The 16,561-nt window shown below is 48.5% G+C and overlaps 1 protein-coding gene across 3 annotated transcripts in view; it reads right to left on the bottom strand.

The window, feature by feature from the left end:
* NRP2 (neuropilin 2) overlaps positions 1-16,561 on the bottom strand; it is an 88,698-nt gene that overhangs the window by 70,470 nt on the left and 1,667 nt on the right. For all 3 annotated transcript variants that reach the window (XM_051786841.1, XM_051786842.1, XM_051786843.1), the window contains exon 2: positions 5,943-6,120. In XM_051786841.1, the coding sequence (XP_051642801.1) occupies positions 5,943-6,120 (178 nt within the window). The remainder of the gene's footprint in view (positions 1-5,942; positions 6,121-16,561) is intronic.

Here is a 16,561-nt window from a genome sequence, read left to right as displayed (position 1 = left end):
TCACTAAATCTTCTAACTCCTGCATCCAGACAGCAAATCCATGACATGGAAGAGCACTGCTAACCCCACTGTGCAACACAAAAAAAAGTGAACAAGACTCATACCCCCATAGACATTTATTTAGGCACCTGAGACCCATCAGTCTGGGATGAGCTTCTGTGAATGGTATCACCTGGTGTCACACAGTGGGCTGGAACACTGTTGCAAAGATAGTCATGGGCCTCAGGCTCTGTTGAAAGCATGAGCACCTCAACACTGCGGTTAACAGGCCATTTCAGTGGGAGTGCACTACTGCTATCCTATTGCATCTGTGCTACGGGGGGGGTCAGCAAAGATGCAAGGGGCTTAGAGCTGGAACGTGGCTTACAGTGTTCACTCAAAAAAGGCACACATTTCTGAGACTTTCAGCTGGATTCTAAACCCATTTAGTGAGGAGTCACCACAACCAGCCCTGTGCTTGTTCCCTCTCCAGGTGCTGTGGGGTCCTGTTCCCTCCCTAGCTGTACAGAGAGGCTAAGAAGTGAGGACACCACTGCCACCAGCTCCTCCCCCGACAGCAGGAAGCAGGGGGAGAGGTCTCTGTCTCTAGTGCTATTGTTCCCAGTGTCACCAGCTGGCCCTCAATTTGTCATCATGCCAACGGGAAACAAGGTGCAAAATGAGATCTGACTCCTACGCACCGGATGTTAGTGAACTGGCGAGACACAGGAGACCCCACGAGAGTGCATTTGGGGCCACCACCTTCTGCAGAGCCTGGAATTGGTCTGTCCCTGCAGGGAGGCTCCGGGGCACAGAGAAGCACAGCCACAGAGCAAGCAGAGATGGGCAGCATGGAAGAGAGAAGTGAACAGCTTTGAGCTGTTAACTCATGTGGCTGGTCTAATGCTGTCACAGCTAACCCATTCATTGATGTTCCATTTTGGAAAATGACCTGGGCTTGACGGGAATTGTGAACCATACAACGGATGCAGGATGGAGCTAAAGAACAGTAGAAGCTCATTTGAAGACAAGTTGAGCTGCAGTGTCATGTTACCCAGACTAAATTATTTCCTGTACATTAGAAATGTTGCTTCTGGCTACCCATACCACAAATGTATGAGCAAGCAAATGCCTTCCTTAGCATCTCATCTGTGACTTCCCCTCTCTGCAAAGTTAAACAACTCCCTCAGTGCTGCAGGAGATGTGGTCACTTCCCCTTGCATCCTAGTGAAGAACACCCCCAATCCCTGGCATTCTGTAGTGCTCCAAATGTATTTCTCCTTTTCAATCATTTTCCCAATCTCAAGATGAACTGCATTGTTTCTAAAATGTTTACTAATAAGCTAATTATGCATACTTTTCAAAGCATTTACTAATTAGCTGTCCATAATTGCTGCCTTGTCTACTCTTAACCTTCACTGATGGAAGGATGGCTTCTTGCAATATTATGCTCTTGTCTGAAGGAGATGGCAAGAGAGGCAGGTTGAATGCTGCAGCCGCCAGCTGCCTGCCTGTCTGTGGGCACTGGGTCTGGATGCAGCTCTCCCCACCACCTGAGTAAGGAATTTGAGCCAGTATCTCTGCTGCTTTCTAGGAAGGTTGCAGAGCTGTTTTGTTTCAGTGCCCAGCTTCCTGGAAGCTCAGGAGATGGCCATGCTGCCCTAAGAGGCCTTCGCTGGCTGGCAGAGCCACATCTCGCCCTTGGTACCATGGCATGGGAACATCAGCGTGTTGCTGCCAGTGTCCCCTGGCAGGCAGTGCTCTGTGAGATGGGCGCTAGAAGTGTGCTGTCTCCCCCTGCCAAACCTTGGTTCCCTCTGCCCTTCAAGTTGGGAGCAGGGGTATCTCCTGGCATGCCTGCCCTGTATCCAGCACACACCACCAACATGCTGAACTTAGTTCAACTCTCTTGGCACTACCGTGGCACTTATTAGGTCACAGTGACAACTGCATAAAATTTCCTCACTACAGTGGCCTCAGTTCCTGTTTCTGGACACCCTCAGGGCTTGACACTGGGAGCCAAAGTCCGGAGGAAGAGCCTGACTGCAGCTCTAGACTGTTTCCAATTTGCCATGTTCTGCCTGTTTTGAGAGTCACTGGCCCCCGTCTCCAGAAACCTTCGCCAGCATTTTGCATGTGCCACCAGAGGGGGCTGCGAGCCACGGCAGCGATCCCCCAAATCCTTCCCAGGCAGGGATCCCACCAACTGCAACCCAGCTGCAGCATGTGTTGCAAATGACTACAGAAAAACCTGCTGGCATGGTCTGATTATCAGCCAGGCTTTTTTTAAAACAACAGCGTGCCTCTGGAGCAGATGTTATGACTCAGCTGAAAGGTCTTCTGCTTGCAGAGGAAGCACAAGTGTGTCCACTGCAGCTTGGAGGAAGTGTGGCTCTGCTGTGTGTGTACACCAACATCCCAGCACTCAACAGTCAGCAGCAGGGCCCAGCCTAATCCTCTGGCAGAGTCAGCTGAGTGTGGCTGGGGGTGGCACAGTCAGTAGTCAGTAGCTTCCCTCTCAGGGCGGAGGTTTTAGTGGTCCAAAGAAGAGACCAGCAGCAGGAGGGTGGCACAAATGGAAAAGGTGGTTGGTCATAAATGCAATGATTCACTCATAGCTGAGGTTTCTGACTTAGATTTTCCAAGCAAGCAGCGCAGACAGAACAGCAAAATGGCAATTAAGAAAGAGTGGACAGTTCAGCTACATAGCTGCACAACCTGGGGGACAGCTGCTCCTGTTGCACATGTATTGCAAATGGTTCAGGTCACTCCTGGGATCACAAATAAACCCTGGCATGCACAAGGCTGCCCAGCTACCACCATGCCACACAGGAAATGGAAACATTTCACCACAGCAGCAGCGTGCTCTTTTCCACTGCATGACACTTCCCTGTTCAGGGAACACATATTGATGACACAGGGCTGCACTATCCAAGCAACAGCTGCACTTGTGCAGCACAGAGAGGAAGAAACAGCAAGCAGCGGACTAGTACAATTATTTCCGAATAGTTCGGCAGATCTTTTATCGAAGCATCAAACTTCCCTTTTGGCTCTGTCATTACTGCTGTAGCCCCACAGCTGCAGGACAGCACAAACAATGGTCTGGATCCCATATTCCCTGTCACAGCATGCCCACCCTCCCTGCAACAGGGATCCCTGCTGGCGCAAAACAGTAACAACAGCAGGAGGAGGCCAATTTTCTTAACCTAGTGAGAAAATCCCAAAGCAAGATGCTTCCTTGGAGCACAAAGTGCAGAGAGAGAGAGAGAGAGAGAGAGAGAGAGAGAGAGAGAGAGAGAGAGAGAGAGAGAGATATGTTCTGGGGCTTCAATGACACCAAATTACTTCTTTCATGATGGTGGTGGTGGAGTGCAGTTACTTCTTAAAGCAGCTGGACACAGCTTAAAAATAAAAGCCCAGATGTGCCTCCAGAGAACAACAGCAACAAGCAGCACAGAGCAGCCACCCCTGGTTGCCACCTCGGGCATCCATCCCAGGCTGATACTTCCACCCTCTAGGCTGCTGAAGCTGCTCTCTGCAGTCAGCTCCTGCTCTGGCATCTGGGCAGCACCAGGTACGCAGTCCCTTCCGGCCAGCTGCTGGCTGAAGCGAAATCACTGACGTTTCCACAGACGTCCCCAGGGTGCCTGGCACTGCACAAAACACAGGAGGAAATGCCTCCCATCCCAGAGGGAAATCTAAAGCAGATACAGGGAAAGCCAGAAGGGACACAGTAAAACTAAAAAGACTTTTGCGGGTATTTTTGTAGGCTTTTGAATGGATTTTAGGAATGTAAATGTTATGCTTCATGAGGGAGAAACTTTACCCTAATAAGGTAAAATGAAATGCTGAAAGAAGCAGCAACAGAGGAAGGGTTATGGTGTTTACCTCTGGCAGCTGGAAGCACTGACTGGCCCCACTGTTGCTCCAACAGCTGGCAGGTAGCAACATGAGAGCAGGAGGACCTTGTCTACCCACAGTCTAAGTGCCACGATGGAGTTCATCAGCCTGTCACCTTTGTGTGAATGTGCTCTATATTAATGATGAGATGTCAAAAGGAGAGCCCTGCCCTGACACTATGTCTTTGATGGTGAACTCCTGTTCCTGTTAAGATTCCCACCTGCAGCTGCAATGAGGTCTTAGCTTCTTCATAAAAAACCCTCTGACACTTAGATGAGATTTATTACTAGATGGTCACCTATTAGTACTGCTTAATGCTCAAGCATTCCACTGTGTTAATATTTGTCTCCTTCTGGGAGATTACTTGGAAAAAAAAATCTCCCTCCTATCCATTTCCTTCAGGCAGTGTTTATCACACACTGTTTTCATCTCCAGTGCTCGGGCAGTCCTCCAGCATACACCACCTGCAGCTTGGGACCAGGCACTGCTCTCTCAGAGGCAGCAAAACATGGCAAAAGTTGTCCACAATGCTCAGAGCGAAAACTGACAGCTTCCCCCAGGTAGAGGAAAAACCAGGCGGCCATGGGGGTTTCCATCTCTCTGACCAACCTGGCTTTGCTTGGCTGAGACCCTGAAGAGGCAGAAGCTGGAGTCCCTCCTGTCCAGCTCAACCCCCACCCTGCACACAACATTGTCCTGGCCAATACATATGGCATATTCTGCAGACTGCAAATATAGGCCTATAAAGCTTTTATTACTGTGAATTTGGGGCAACTGCATTAGCTACGAGAAAGCTATGCAGTTCAGCCTGTGCAAACAATAATAAAATCTGATGGAACCATCATTCTCACATACACTGCAAGGCCTTGTTGTGTTCATCTATGCCCACATTAAGTCTTTCTTTACCTTATCTCTTCCTTATACACAGGCCTGATCCTGCAAAGTGCTAAACGCCTTGCACACACAGTGACTTCAGGAAGAGTTCATGGTGTTCAAAGCCTTATTAGCCCAAGCTCTATCTGTAGGGGGTGACAAGATCCCCAATGACATCAATCAGTACACCTTAATTAGAGTTTGAGGAGCTATGCTGATTTTTTGGTAGCTGAGGATCCAGCTCTGCACTTCATAACCTTCAGTACATCAATCGTCAAACCCATGCTGAATTCTTTGTTCACCACAGGACTGATTCTGCAGTCCCATAAATGCTTCCTCTGTCCCTCTGTCCTTTCTTGCAAACAGTTTCCCTCTCCATATATAACCCTCTTTTAACCAACAGGAACAGTGTGTCTAGCAAGACTGCTGTGTCAGGCCTGTTTTAGGAGATCCCAAGCTCCCTCATGCTCAGGCATCCCTGCAGCTGTCTGTGGATTACAGATTAAACACACAGGTTTATATGTCCACCGAGACCATGTTATTAACTCTGCCTTTTACAGTGCCCTTTGATGCCATTAATTATTCTTTAGTAGTTGTTAATTGTTTTTCCTGGACATCTAGTTTCTGAATCACTTCTTAGGAAAAAAAAAGGAAAATAAGCAAACAAATCCAACCCCCCAGTTTGCCAAACATAACAGAAAAAGCACTCTGGGAAGTCAGATCCAGCACAAACAGCTCAGACCCCCGAGCCTCCAGCCTCACATGGTCCAAACCTCAGTCTCCAGCTGCAGGGCTCTCTCTGCCATACCTCTGCCTATTTACAAACCAGGAAATTGCTCTGCTCTCCCAGCATGGTTTAAAAGGAAAGTGAGGCCACTCCGATACAGAAAAACAAGCAGCCTTTTAACCAAAGTCAAGGTCAGCTTGAAAGCCAGTTGGCTCTTGCTTTCAAGCTATATCAGGTAAATTAAGAATTATCCAGCGTATCATCCTATGAGTCTGAAGCAGCATCTTACAACCTCACACTCAGCAGAGGCAGCTCTTGCTCCTGAAAGGCAAGGAAATGCAGTGCTATGGGGGCTCAGGATGATGCTTGATTTCAAGTGCAAGGAAGCATGAGACCCATACTACTAGGCAAAAGCAGGAAGAGGAGGTAGCTATGTACTAGAGAGGAAGAGGAAGGCTCTTACTTGCAGTCATGTTTTTCGATTTCAAAGTGAGGGTTGAAGTTGAGAATTATCTTCTGGTTGGATTCAGGAGCGTAGATGACCCACTCACAGTTCTGGTGGGAGGGGTAGTCATTGGGGTATCCTGGGGAAGTGATGTACCCGGCATCCTTGGAGTTCAGGCGACCCCCACATGGCTGAGCTGCAGAGACACAGAAGAGAATAACGCATTGAAACAGGTTCTGGGCATCAGCTGCACACAGCAGGTCCCACCAGACCACTGATAGGGGTGATCTGATAAAGACCATTCTCCAGGCCATTGACATCCCTTTGGTACTCTAATATTTGATATTAATCTCTGGGCAAGAACAATTATTCTACAGAACAAACATATGCCTTTCCCCTCCACCTCCTGCCACACTTACATACCACATTTCACACAGACCAGAAAAGAGAAATGAGTGCTCTTGCCAAGGCAATTACTGAGCCATAAAGTAAGAGACAGATTGATATCAGATCATCTGGAGCTGCCTCATTTTATCCCTTCTTTTGCCTCCTTTGCAAGCTGCTCTGTGGCAGTCTCCCACAGCTGCCTCGGGAGACACCAAAATTTGGACACAACAAATTTGATCCAGCTGCAGGAGGGCAGAAGGCTTTGCTGCTCCCAGGGAAGGAAACTAAGGCACATCAGGGATGATGGCGAGCCCAGGCCCACTCACGTTGTGTGGCAGAGCTAGGGACAGCATCTGTCCCTCCTGGTCCCAGCCTGCAACCCCATGACAGCCCCTTTCCACTTGCTGTGCTCTCCCTCCCCAACCAACCCATCTCAGTAGACTGGCCTCCTGAAACCTGGCAAGCAAATCCAGCCATTGGAACTGCAGACACAGATAATCAGCAGTGGTGGTTTTGTGGGACTAGCCCACAAATGGCTGGCAATGGCTGCGTGGTGAGCAGAGGAAGCTCTCTCAGCTTTGGGTTAGAACAGGCTCTAGAGGGTGATTTCATAATCAAAAAAACATTTAATCTCATGAACACTGCAAATCAAATTTATTACTGTATTACTCGCTGAGAGGAAAATCTGCATCATGGGGTCACTTGATAATGCACAACAAATCCCAACAAAGCCCCTTTTTCATGGGGCTCCCATCACATGTGTCCTGCTGGCCCCCCTCCCCTGCCACCACCCTGTCCCAGCACTGCAGCCCTGCAGGCTCAAGGGCTGCCCACAGAAGACAGCATTGCCTCTTCACACCCAGCACAACAGGCAAAACCCACCAAAATGGGCAAAACCTCCAAAAAAACCTAAGTCCCTCCATAGGGCAGGCTGGCAGGCATACAGGGTGACCCTGGTCCTGCGTTGTGGAAAGTCTTTCCCCTCCCTGACAATATGTAATGGGGTATAATATGGGATGCAAACCCTTGTGGGTTGTCTGCACTGTGAGGCTGTCCCCTCAGCTTCCCCACAGCCCCGGAGGACTCAGGATGCACAGAGGGTGTGAGTGGGTGTTCCCGAGGCACACATGTGCATGCTCTCAGATGGAGCCTGAGGCACTTCCCAAACCCCCAGGGGAGTCAAGGCACAGAGAAGCATCACTCTTGGTGTAGGAGAGTAACCACACAATCCAGATCCCATCAGCTCTGTGAGCCAAGGGTCTCCACAGTGCTCCCCACTGCCTTGGTCCTCCAGGATGTTCCTGTCCTTTCACAGCAGCACTCACTGCAAAGCCCCAGAATGACCCTGGAAAAGCAGAGCGGTGCAGACTCATATGGGCTCAACCTCATGCTGCGGGTCTGGCTCTGTTCCTCTGCCATGGGGTGTGACAGGCCCCAGGGGTGTCCCCTGGCAGATTGTCACAAGTCCACCCACTCTCAGTAGGGACATCCCAGCCTGCCTTCAGACTGCCTCTTGCCAGAGCCCAGGCGAGCAGCAGGAGTGAGGCAGGACCCCTCAGCGGTAACGCTTCATCAAAAAAAAAAGCACTTTAAATAAACAACCTGCTGCCTGTACGCTGCCTGCAGAAAATGCACGTGTCCTGCGTGAAAAAAAGGGCAACAGGAGTGGCCTTCATGGGGCAGCAAGGCTTCCTTTGACATGAAAAAGCACTGTCTCAGTTTTCTCCATGTTTTTCATGCCCTCTAACACATTCTTTCTTCAAAATAACTTTCTTCTCACACACCCAAAGGCAGCTCTGCAGCCTTCCCTTTTTTCTTAAAATAATCCTGCAAGTATCCTGAAAAATATGAGAGGAAAAATCACAACACTGCCACGATGAGCTGAGAATACCAAAAAACATCTGGTTTTGTTCCACAGGAGAGCTTGCTCAACACACAAACATTTACAAACCTACGTTCTTGCACAAATCGCTTCTCTCAGCAAGGCATATTTGCCCACACGTGTCTATGTGGGTTTGGAGGGAGAGAGAGAAAGAGACATTCATATGGAAAGAAGAAATTCATGGACTTGTTGACATCAATGTACAAATAGACGTGTAATTCACACTTCACTCATGTGCGCACTTTCACACCTTCTCATAAAAATTCACACCTCGTTTGCACACATGTCCACCCCCTCCAGCAAAGAAAAATATTCAAGCTGCAGATTATTTTTCTTGGAAAGGGCAAAGTCTCGAAACAATGAAAATACAGTCAATCCTTCCACACCTCATCATCCCCTCCCCGTCTCTCCAGCTTTCACACACATGCTACCCCCGCTAGGCTGATACCACCAACATCACCCCCCCTTCAGAAGCTGCTAGCCCCTTACTCACACTGGATACCGTGAATACCCTGTGAGCCCTTGCAACTCAACCAGTTGGAGGGGAACTGCCATGTTAACAGAGGTGTCAGGCTCCAGCTTGCTCTAGCTCTTCCCTAACAAATGAACTCAGGAGCAGAAACAGAATTTTACACTGACCTTGAAACTTCTCCCTTACCCTGCAAGGCCATCACAGTGCAGCAGGACCAAGCTAAGGAAAACCCTAGGCTTGATCCTAATTTCAGGTCAGCTTGGTGCCCAATCAAAGCATTGGTGCCAGTGAGTACAGCCTGAGTGAGAGGGGCTAGAGCCCAGCTCTCTGGAACTGAGATCTCTCCAGCAAAATGGGACAAGAAGGTGAAACCATTGAGTGAACAGGAGCACCAGCCACATCCCTCAGGTGTTCAGATACCACCAGGAATATGTCACCATCTTTCTGAAGCAGGGAAACTCTCCCACCAGCAGGAAAGCTTATCTGTATCACTGAGAGGAACAGATTTTGTCCTCTCATTCATCCATTCACAGGAAGATCCAGAGAAATGAAAGGGGCTACTTTAGTACAGCACAAAAGCATACCGGGGAAGCCAGGGCTTCTTAGAATTATCTGAAGAGGCAAAATGACTTTAATATCTCTGTAATTGTTCTGTCAGGCCTTTCCTCTTTTGACTCACTGGTATCCAGCAGATGAACACATGCAACAACAACAACAACAACAATAAAAAAATCTATCACTATGCCCACTGACGGGCAAAGGGTTTGCCTCAACAGTAATGCCAACTGCTGTCTTTCTGTATAAAATATAGCCTATTTAGTACACAGTAGAGAGTGAGTGCCATGGCTACGACTCCGACTGTATGCTCTGGAAGCAAGATGTGCTCCATAGCTAATGGGCTCTGGCAGCTTTTGCCAGCCCTGAATTCACTTAATAAAATTAAAATTAAATTCTGAAGTACAAGCCAAGCCTGCCAGGTGCGTGGGACATCCCATTGCTCAGTAAGCAAAATGTAGGCACTGAAAGCAAACTGTTGGAGCCCCTGCCAGTCCGCAAGGTGGAGGGGCCAGTGGAGTTCTGTGCTAATGGCAAGGTCACAGGAGAGCAGCAGGGCTCCTCAATGGAGGCTGTGGAGGTTGACACTCCCAGGCAGTGGTGGAGCAGGCTACATTCAGGATGGAAGATCTGCAGATCCCCTCTTTTGTTAAGGATCACCACATAACTCATCCCTGCAGCCCTCTCCTTGCAGGACCATTTCAACAGGGTAACTACACCAGATGATGACAACCAAGCCATAGGGATGGGAAAAGAAGACCTGGAGAAGTTCACAAGGGGTAGACTCCTGCAAATGTTGCAGTGTACAGTGGGCAACTCCAAAGTTTCCCTAAACTGCTGAAGACACCCAGGCTGATGAAGTCTCTTCCTGCCTCCCCTAGGCAGCAACAAGCAATCATCACTCAGAGGACCCAAAAAATAACAGCCAGGCCCCAGGAACCTTCACCCACACTTGGGTTTTTTCAGCTCTGCAGCTCATCAGGTGCATGCTGAAACCTTAGGCTGGGAGCAGGGCATTCTCCTACTTAAATTTCCTGCCGATTAAACCCCTCTGGATTTTCCTCACCCCAGGAGAGCAGGGCTCACTGTTATTGTTGGACCTTCCACACAGAAACTAAAGCCAACTCTGCCTGTAACAAAAATAATCATCACCAGAGAGGTCTGTTTCACAACAAACACACATACTACAGCCTCTCAGAGCTTGTAGTGTCCAGCACAAAACTATCACATGTTTTAATCTGCTGAGTTCAGTTTATTTTGGGATGTCATTCAGGGCTGTGCACAAAACTTAAGGTGTTCTGGATGCCTTAGCAGCAAGCAGCAGCATTGCTGTGCTGCTTGAAAAGAGCAGCCTTCGAGGATAGCAAAGGAGAAAGGGAGAGAGATCCTGTGAGTTCTACAGCAGGCAGATGCACCAGCTAACCTTGTCACTTCTCTTCCCCACACGAGGCCCTCCGGCCCAGCTCCACACTCTCATTCAACCAATGCACAAGATTTCCATGTCCCAGGATTCAGCACTGGGCAGAGGAGATTTGCCCTGCCAACCCTCCAACAGCAAAGCAAAATATGGGTCCTGGCATGCATGACCCAATGCTCTCAGAGCTACTGAACTTGGCTTGAGCCCTTGTGCAGGAAACCCTGCGTTTCAGTCCAGTTAGAGTAAAACAGCTCTTCAAGAGGCAGAGTTTTTCAAGGTCCATGTGTGTCCAAGCACTTTGCCAAATCCCAGTATGGAGGAGACAAACAGACCTCTTCTGCCAAGGATTCATTACCGTTAATGTTTATTCTGCCTCATTCGCTGAGCTCTGACCCTGGCTGGGCACAGCTAATGTGGCAGAGGCTCTCGCCCCAAACTACATGGCACAACTTTTGCCATGAGGCATTCAACTTTTGTATGAGCCCTTGGATATAAATGATACCGCTTAGCAATTGGCCAAGGAGAGAGACACAGTGCAGAGGAAGCTAATGAGATTAGTTATTTTATCCCCAGTAGCATACATCATTTTAGCAGAAGCGTGTTTGCTTTGGATTGTAAGATAAAGCTTCAAAGGCTTCCTGAACAAATTAATGGACAAACACACCCAAACAACACAAAGCACTTACACGCACATTTCATTCCAGAACACTACCCACATCCACATCTTGGGATTTCACACAACCAGAGAAAGTCCCCTGAACATTTCATTGAGTACTTTTACCAGTTTAACTAAAATTTCACTTAAAAGTAGAGGCACGGCAAAGCAGAACTTAAAGACTCCTTTTGTGATTTGAACTAGGATTTTGTTCAGCTCGAAGTGTCTCAAGCCTGTCACGAGATAAGCTCATAAAAACACTGACTGGGCTTAAGCAAGAAAGGAACGCGCCAATCCATCAGTTGAAGAATGCAACCATTTGACTGCTTCCTAAGGCAACTGGGAAGGGATGCAATATATTCATTTTATAGTGCTGGACAGCAGTGAAAGGGGAATGCCGAAAAGCTCACCAAATGGAACATTTTAGCTGTGAACCTTCGCAAAACGGAACATTTTAAATTATTTTTAAAGAAGAGAGTGTTGAAGCAGGGAAGAGAGAGGAGGAGATTTGGAGACTTCTGATACCTGCACTTTTTTTGCCATGTTAATCCACAAAAGAATTAAGTGGAAACCTGAAATAGAGACCTACTCAAGCTTCACCGTGGAAAATGAGAGGGCCAAATCCTGCATGCAAATCCAGGTAATTCGCTTTGAAATCACCGGAGTTCAGCTGATTTCCACCCCTGCAGTTCTGGACAGCCTTCCAGGGGCTGACATCACTTTGTACCACTTGAGCCAGTGACAACCTTGACCTTTAAGCGTCCATCCTGTCCACCCCTTCTCTTTTATCTTTGATGAGATTTTATATCCTGTTTTTACATGGTGCCACCTTCACTAACTTTATTATTTGTCATCTTATATCACAGACAAATGCAATTCCAATAGGGCAACCACCTTAATAGTGTTAGCCTTATATAGATACATGTGCACACAATTCTCCCAGCTTGCCTGCGAATGTAATTGGTGGGTCTAGAATTACAACTCCTGGCTGCTCCAGTAATCATTCCAGAGAGCATGCAAGTGTGTGCGTGCATATGCAAGGGAGGAGGATAACTGCATTTTGAACTTGGAGAAATCCTTCCTGCCTCTCCTGCCTCAGTGTTAGGTTCCCAAGGGTTTGAACTCTCATGGAAACACACTGCCATCTCCCAGGAATAGGTGGCAGCTTTAGGAGACCTTCAAGCTGCAGGTCAGGCAGTTTCTGAAGAAAACTCGCCAATACTGTGGGCACGGAAGCAGATTCAGGGAAGCTTGAAGGTTTTTTGCATGGCAGCCTGCCACCCTACCTTATAGGATACATTACAAAAAAAATATGAAGATGAAACAGTTTGCTGAGCCATCCCTGTGAATGCTGCCAATAACAGACTCGTTTGAGGGCCATGGAGACAAGAGACATTTCTAGTAGCACACATGAAAAAAAAGATTCACCTAGGATTCCTCTCTAAAGAGCTTCAGGTTTGATGAAAGGTGTTCAATGCCTCTGAAATACTAATTAGTATTATTATTACAAAAATTCTAAGAAGAAAAAAAAGCTTATCTCATCTCTCATCTCTCCCCACACCCTCACAGCTTCCTCACTTTGAGTCATCTGTCAGGGTCCTGACATTCATCCACTCTGAAACTGAATCCTGCTTTTCCCCACCAGGCAGTGGCAGTTTACTCCAGTCTCTTCCCAAGGCAGCTGGCAGAGCCTCTCTGAATCCCACAACACCCCTAGCTTGGCCCTTCCTCCCAGGGGCCCTGTTGGAGCCTCAGAGCAAAACGCGGTGCCTTGGCTGCAGTCAGCCCCACGGACGGGACAGGAGGGGAAGCAGCACCTTTGGAGCCACCTGGGGAGAGCCCCATCACAGCTCCCTTCACGTATGCTGCTGAGCAGCAGTGGCTTCGGCCTTTTGACAGTTTGCTCAAATCCAGCTACTGCTCAGCCTCACTACTAGCACCGAACTTATTGCATATTCTGGCAAGTGTTTTAAACACATTGTTACCTGCTGAGCACATATTCAGCAGTAAAACAGAAAGAGAGGAAAGTAGGAACAAGCTTGGGGGTGTGCATGAGGGAGAAAGCTGCTGAGGGGCTCTGGGCGTGTCAGGGAGAGTGCAGGGAAGGGAAGGATGCAGAACCACGTGTGTGTGGCAGGCAATAAGGCAGTTTCACCAACTGGAGGGCCTCTGTGTGAAAGAGGAAAGGTAGAGATCTGTAAGCCTATGAAGAGAGAGAAGAAACCAGGAAGACTGTGTGCGTGTATGTGTCTACATGCACAAGGGACTAGGGTTTTCCTCCCTCCTCTTCTCACACACATCCTTTAAAAACCAGGGCCCAAAAGAGCCTTTCAACAAAATGTAAGCGGAGTAAAAGGACAGCATCCTTTTGGCTTCACCATCTGCCTAGGAGAGACACAGAGAAAGGCAGCTGTTCAAGCCCTACACAAGCACTTCACAGCTAGGGGTGACCCACCAGAACAGCTGGGCAGATGTTCTGCCTTTGTCTCAAATGCACAGAGAGAAATGAGGGCAGGTTTCAAAGACCTGGAGCCCAGCACTTCATCTCTGGAACCCTTTTTCTTTGACTCATCAAGTATGAAGAAAGAGGAAGAAGCATTCAGACAAAAAGTCCCTACAGCCATCCAGCCCTGCAAGTAATACTTCAGGCTATTCTGCATGCCAACTTGCTGTTTGTACCCCCTTTCCTGACCTGTTTGGGAAGAGGCTGCCTCACCAAGGCTGTGGTTAGAGCCCGCACCCCCCAGCATTACCCTAGCTGTCCTCCCCAATGCATTTCATGGGCACCACTTGCACATAGAAAGGGTTACAGATCCAAGTTGTGATTCCAAGTGTTTGGCCCTGTGCCTGCCGATCTCGTGCTGACAAACCTCTCCGTGTCTACTCTTGTGTCTTTTCACTGCACAAGCATCAAACCCGGCTCAGGACCTGGCCTTCTGAGATTGCGATTTGGCTCAGACAGGGAGCAGGCTGACCCTTTGATTCTAAGTGTGATTAAAACCACGCTACTGTAGCGCTAAGCCGCGTGCAACACTGTTAGCAACAGCCCTGATTTATGTTGTTGCTAGTATTGCGGTTTCCACCAGGGTGTAGACAGGGATTTCGAAAATAGCCCAGCTACCTCTTTGTCTGTGTGTGTATTATAATTAGAAATGTGTCAAAGGGCTGTTACAGAGTGAGGATAGAGCTGGAAACGTTCACACCCCACTTCTGCCCCCACCTCTGTGCTGACACCATCAGTCCCAGCTTGGGTGTGTGCAGGCACATCAGCTCTGCACACTTCCCGGATTAGACAACTGTATTCCCGAGACCCCATGGGGACACAGTGGTGGTGACTTCACCACACAATGGAGAGCAAGTTTAGCAGCTTCCAGTTTGCTCTCAGGCTGCTGCAATCTGCCCCAACCATCATGGCTAAATGACAACTTTTTTTCTATTTCGATTTCAGATAGGATCATGGGTCTCAGATGTAGACGATTTATTTTCCTAGCACAGCTGGTCTGTCAGAGGTCACATAATTTGGCAGCAGTCCCAGTGCTTAAAAATTAATTTTTCCTTATTAATACAACTGGGGGTCCCACAGGATAGGATCCCAGCCTTATCTGAACCTGACAGCTTCCTAAACCCCATGAAGGATGCTTTCTCCTCTCAGGCTATCTGCAGTACAAGGCCACCATGTCCTGGAGCCTGGCAGCACTGGAGGTTTCAGCTAGGAAACCAACCCACCCCCTGCCTGGAGCAGCATGCTGCTGGGACGGGAAGCGCTGCCTTCTCGGGCCCAGCAAAGCGGGTTGCTTTCTCATTTTAACCTTCTAAGCCTTGCATGAGGCACCAAACAGAGTAGGTACTGGGAAGGAGGTTGGGGGGGCAGAGGGAGCACGGCAAGGAGATGAGAAGCACCTCTGTAGAGCCCTCTGGGACCAGTGTGCATGCCTGTCACTCCAGATACCACACACCACGATTTTCTGCAGCAGTAAAATTAGGAAAACAAAATGCACCATCCTAACCTGGGTCAGAGCCCCCCACTGAGCTTGTATCAGTCGTTTTCAGGGATGTTCCTGACAACTCTGATTCCTAGTCTAAAAAAGCTTTTGTTCCCAGTAAGAGCTGAGTTAACAGCACACGGGCATAAGGCACTACTCTCAATGCTTGCGTGGGTGTGTGTGTGCATGTTTGTATGTGTGGCCGCGAGCCTGCTTGGCAGCAATTTGTTTTGGTCCCCCTCCCCACCTTGCTACATCTCCTAAGTAATGACTAAAAATACTAGCTTTTAAGTAAACTATTTGGAAGGCTTCAGAGTGAGCTTTGCTCGGAGCTGCATAAACATCATCTGAACGGCTCAGTACTTGGGTCACTCAAATCTGTTACTTTCTTACTTCATTTCTTTTTACGGGAAAATGAATAACACACAGCCATCCAGCCTTCAGATTTATCTTCCCGGGTCTCCCACCCACTCTCCTCCATGGTTATCTCAGGGTTTGCTTGGCTACATACAAATTGGCAGCTGCCCTGTTTATCTCTTACTATAGAAATATTGCATGAGGGTTTTTTCCATGTGGATTATCATATTATTGTCTATTAAAAACGTCTCCCCTCTCTACTAACCTCCCTTAGGGAACCTAAAGAGGGACTTTCATAATGGGGGAAGGCTTTCAGATACACCAGACTGAAACATAAATCCATCTACCTCTGGCATGTTTTCCTTCCTAGGCTGGCTAATTTACTGGAGCTGAGTGTAGCCTGATCGAGGTTTGCGTCCCATTACCCCGTACTTTTGCTCGCTGCGCTGGCAACAAAGTCATTTGACCGGGTTTGCAGCCACACAACATCTCGGCAAACAACCGCTGGTGTCAGCCGCAGGGAGACAACTTCCTTGCTGGCTCCAACACCATGTGATGCTCTGCTTAGCCGGGAAAACCCCGCGTTCAAATAAACACTTCTTACAGTGACTGAATGGCCTCAGAGACATGGTTGGCTCATAAAACCCTTCCTAGTTAGAAGTCCTGATGCCGGACTCACTCCAAGATATAAGGAGGTGCACGCATGGACAGAGATACACTCGCGCTCAGCAGCCAAAGGGATCGCAGCCAGGCTGTCCAGTGCACCCTCAGGAGCCAGCTTTAGGTTACAGCCCGATCTGCCACAGCACAAAACCCACTCCAGTAGACCAGACACTGCAACAAGGGCCCTCTGAAAAGACTGTTCCACTCAGCAAGTGCCTCCTAGGACACTGTCCTTTCTCTTCATCCCATCGAGTGCCTATTTGTTT

This window comes from Manacus candei, unplaced genomic scaffold (genome assembly GCF_025592945.1).
Source record: "Manacus candei isolate 608988 ecotype Guabito, Panama unplaced genomic scaffold, ASM2559294v1 h1tg000023l, whole genome shotgun sequence".
In the NCBI taxonomy this organism is placed as follows: domain Eukaryota; kingdom Metazoa; phylum Chordata; class Aves; order Passeriformes; family Pipridae; genus Manacus; species Manacus candei.
This window is presented reverse-complemented; position numbering and strand designations above follow the sequence as displayed.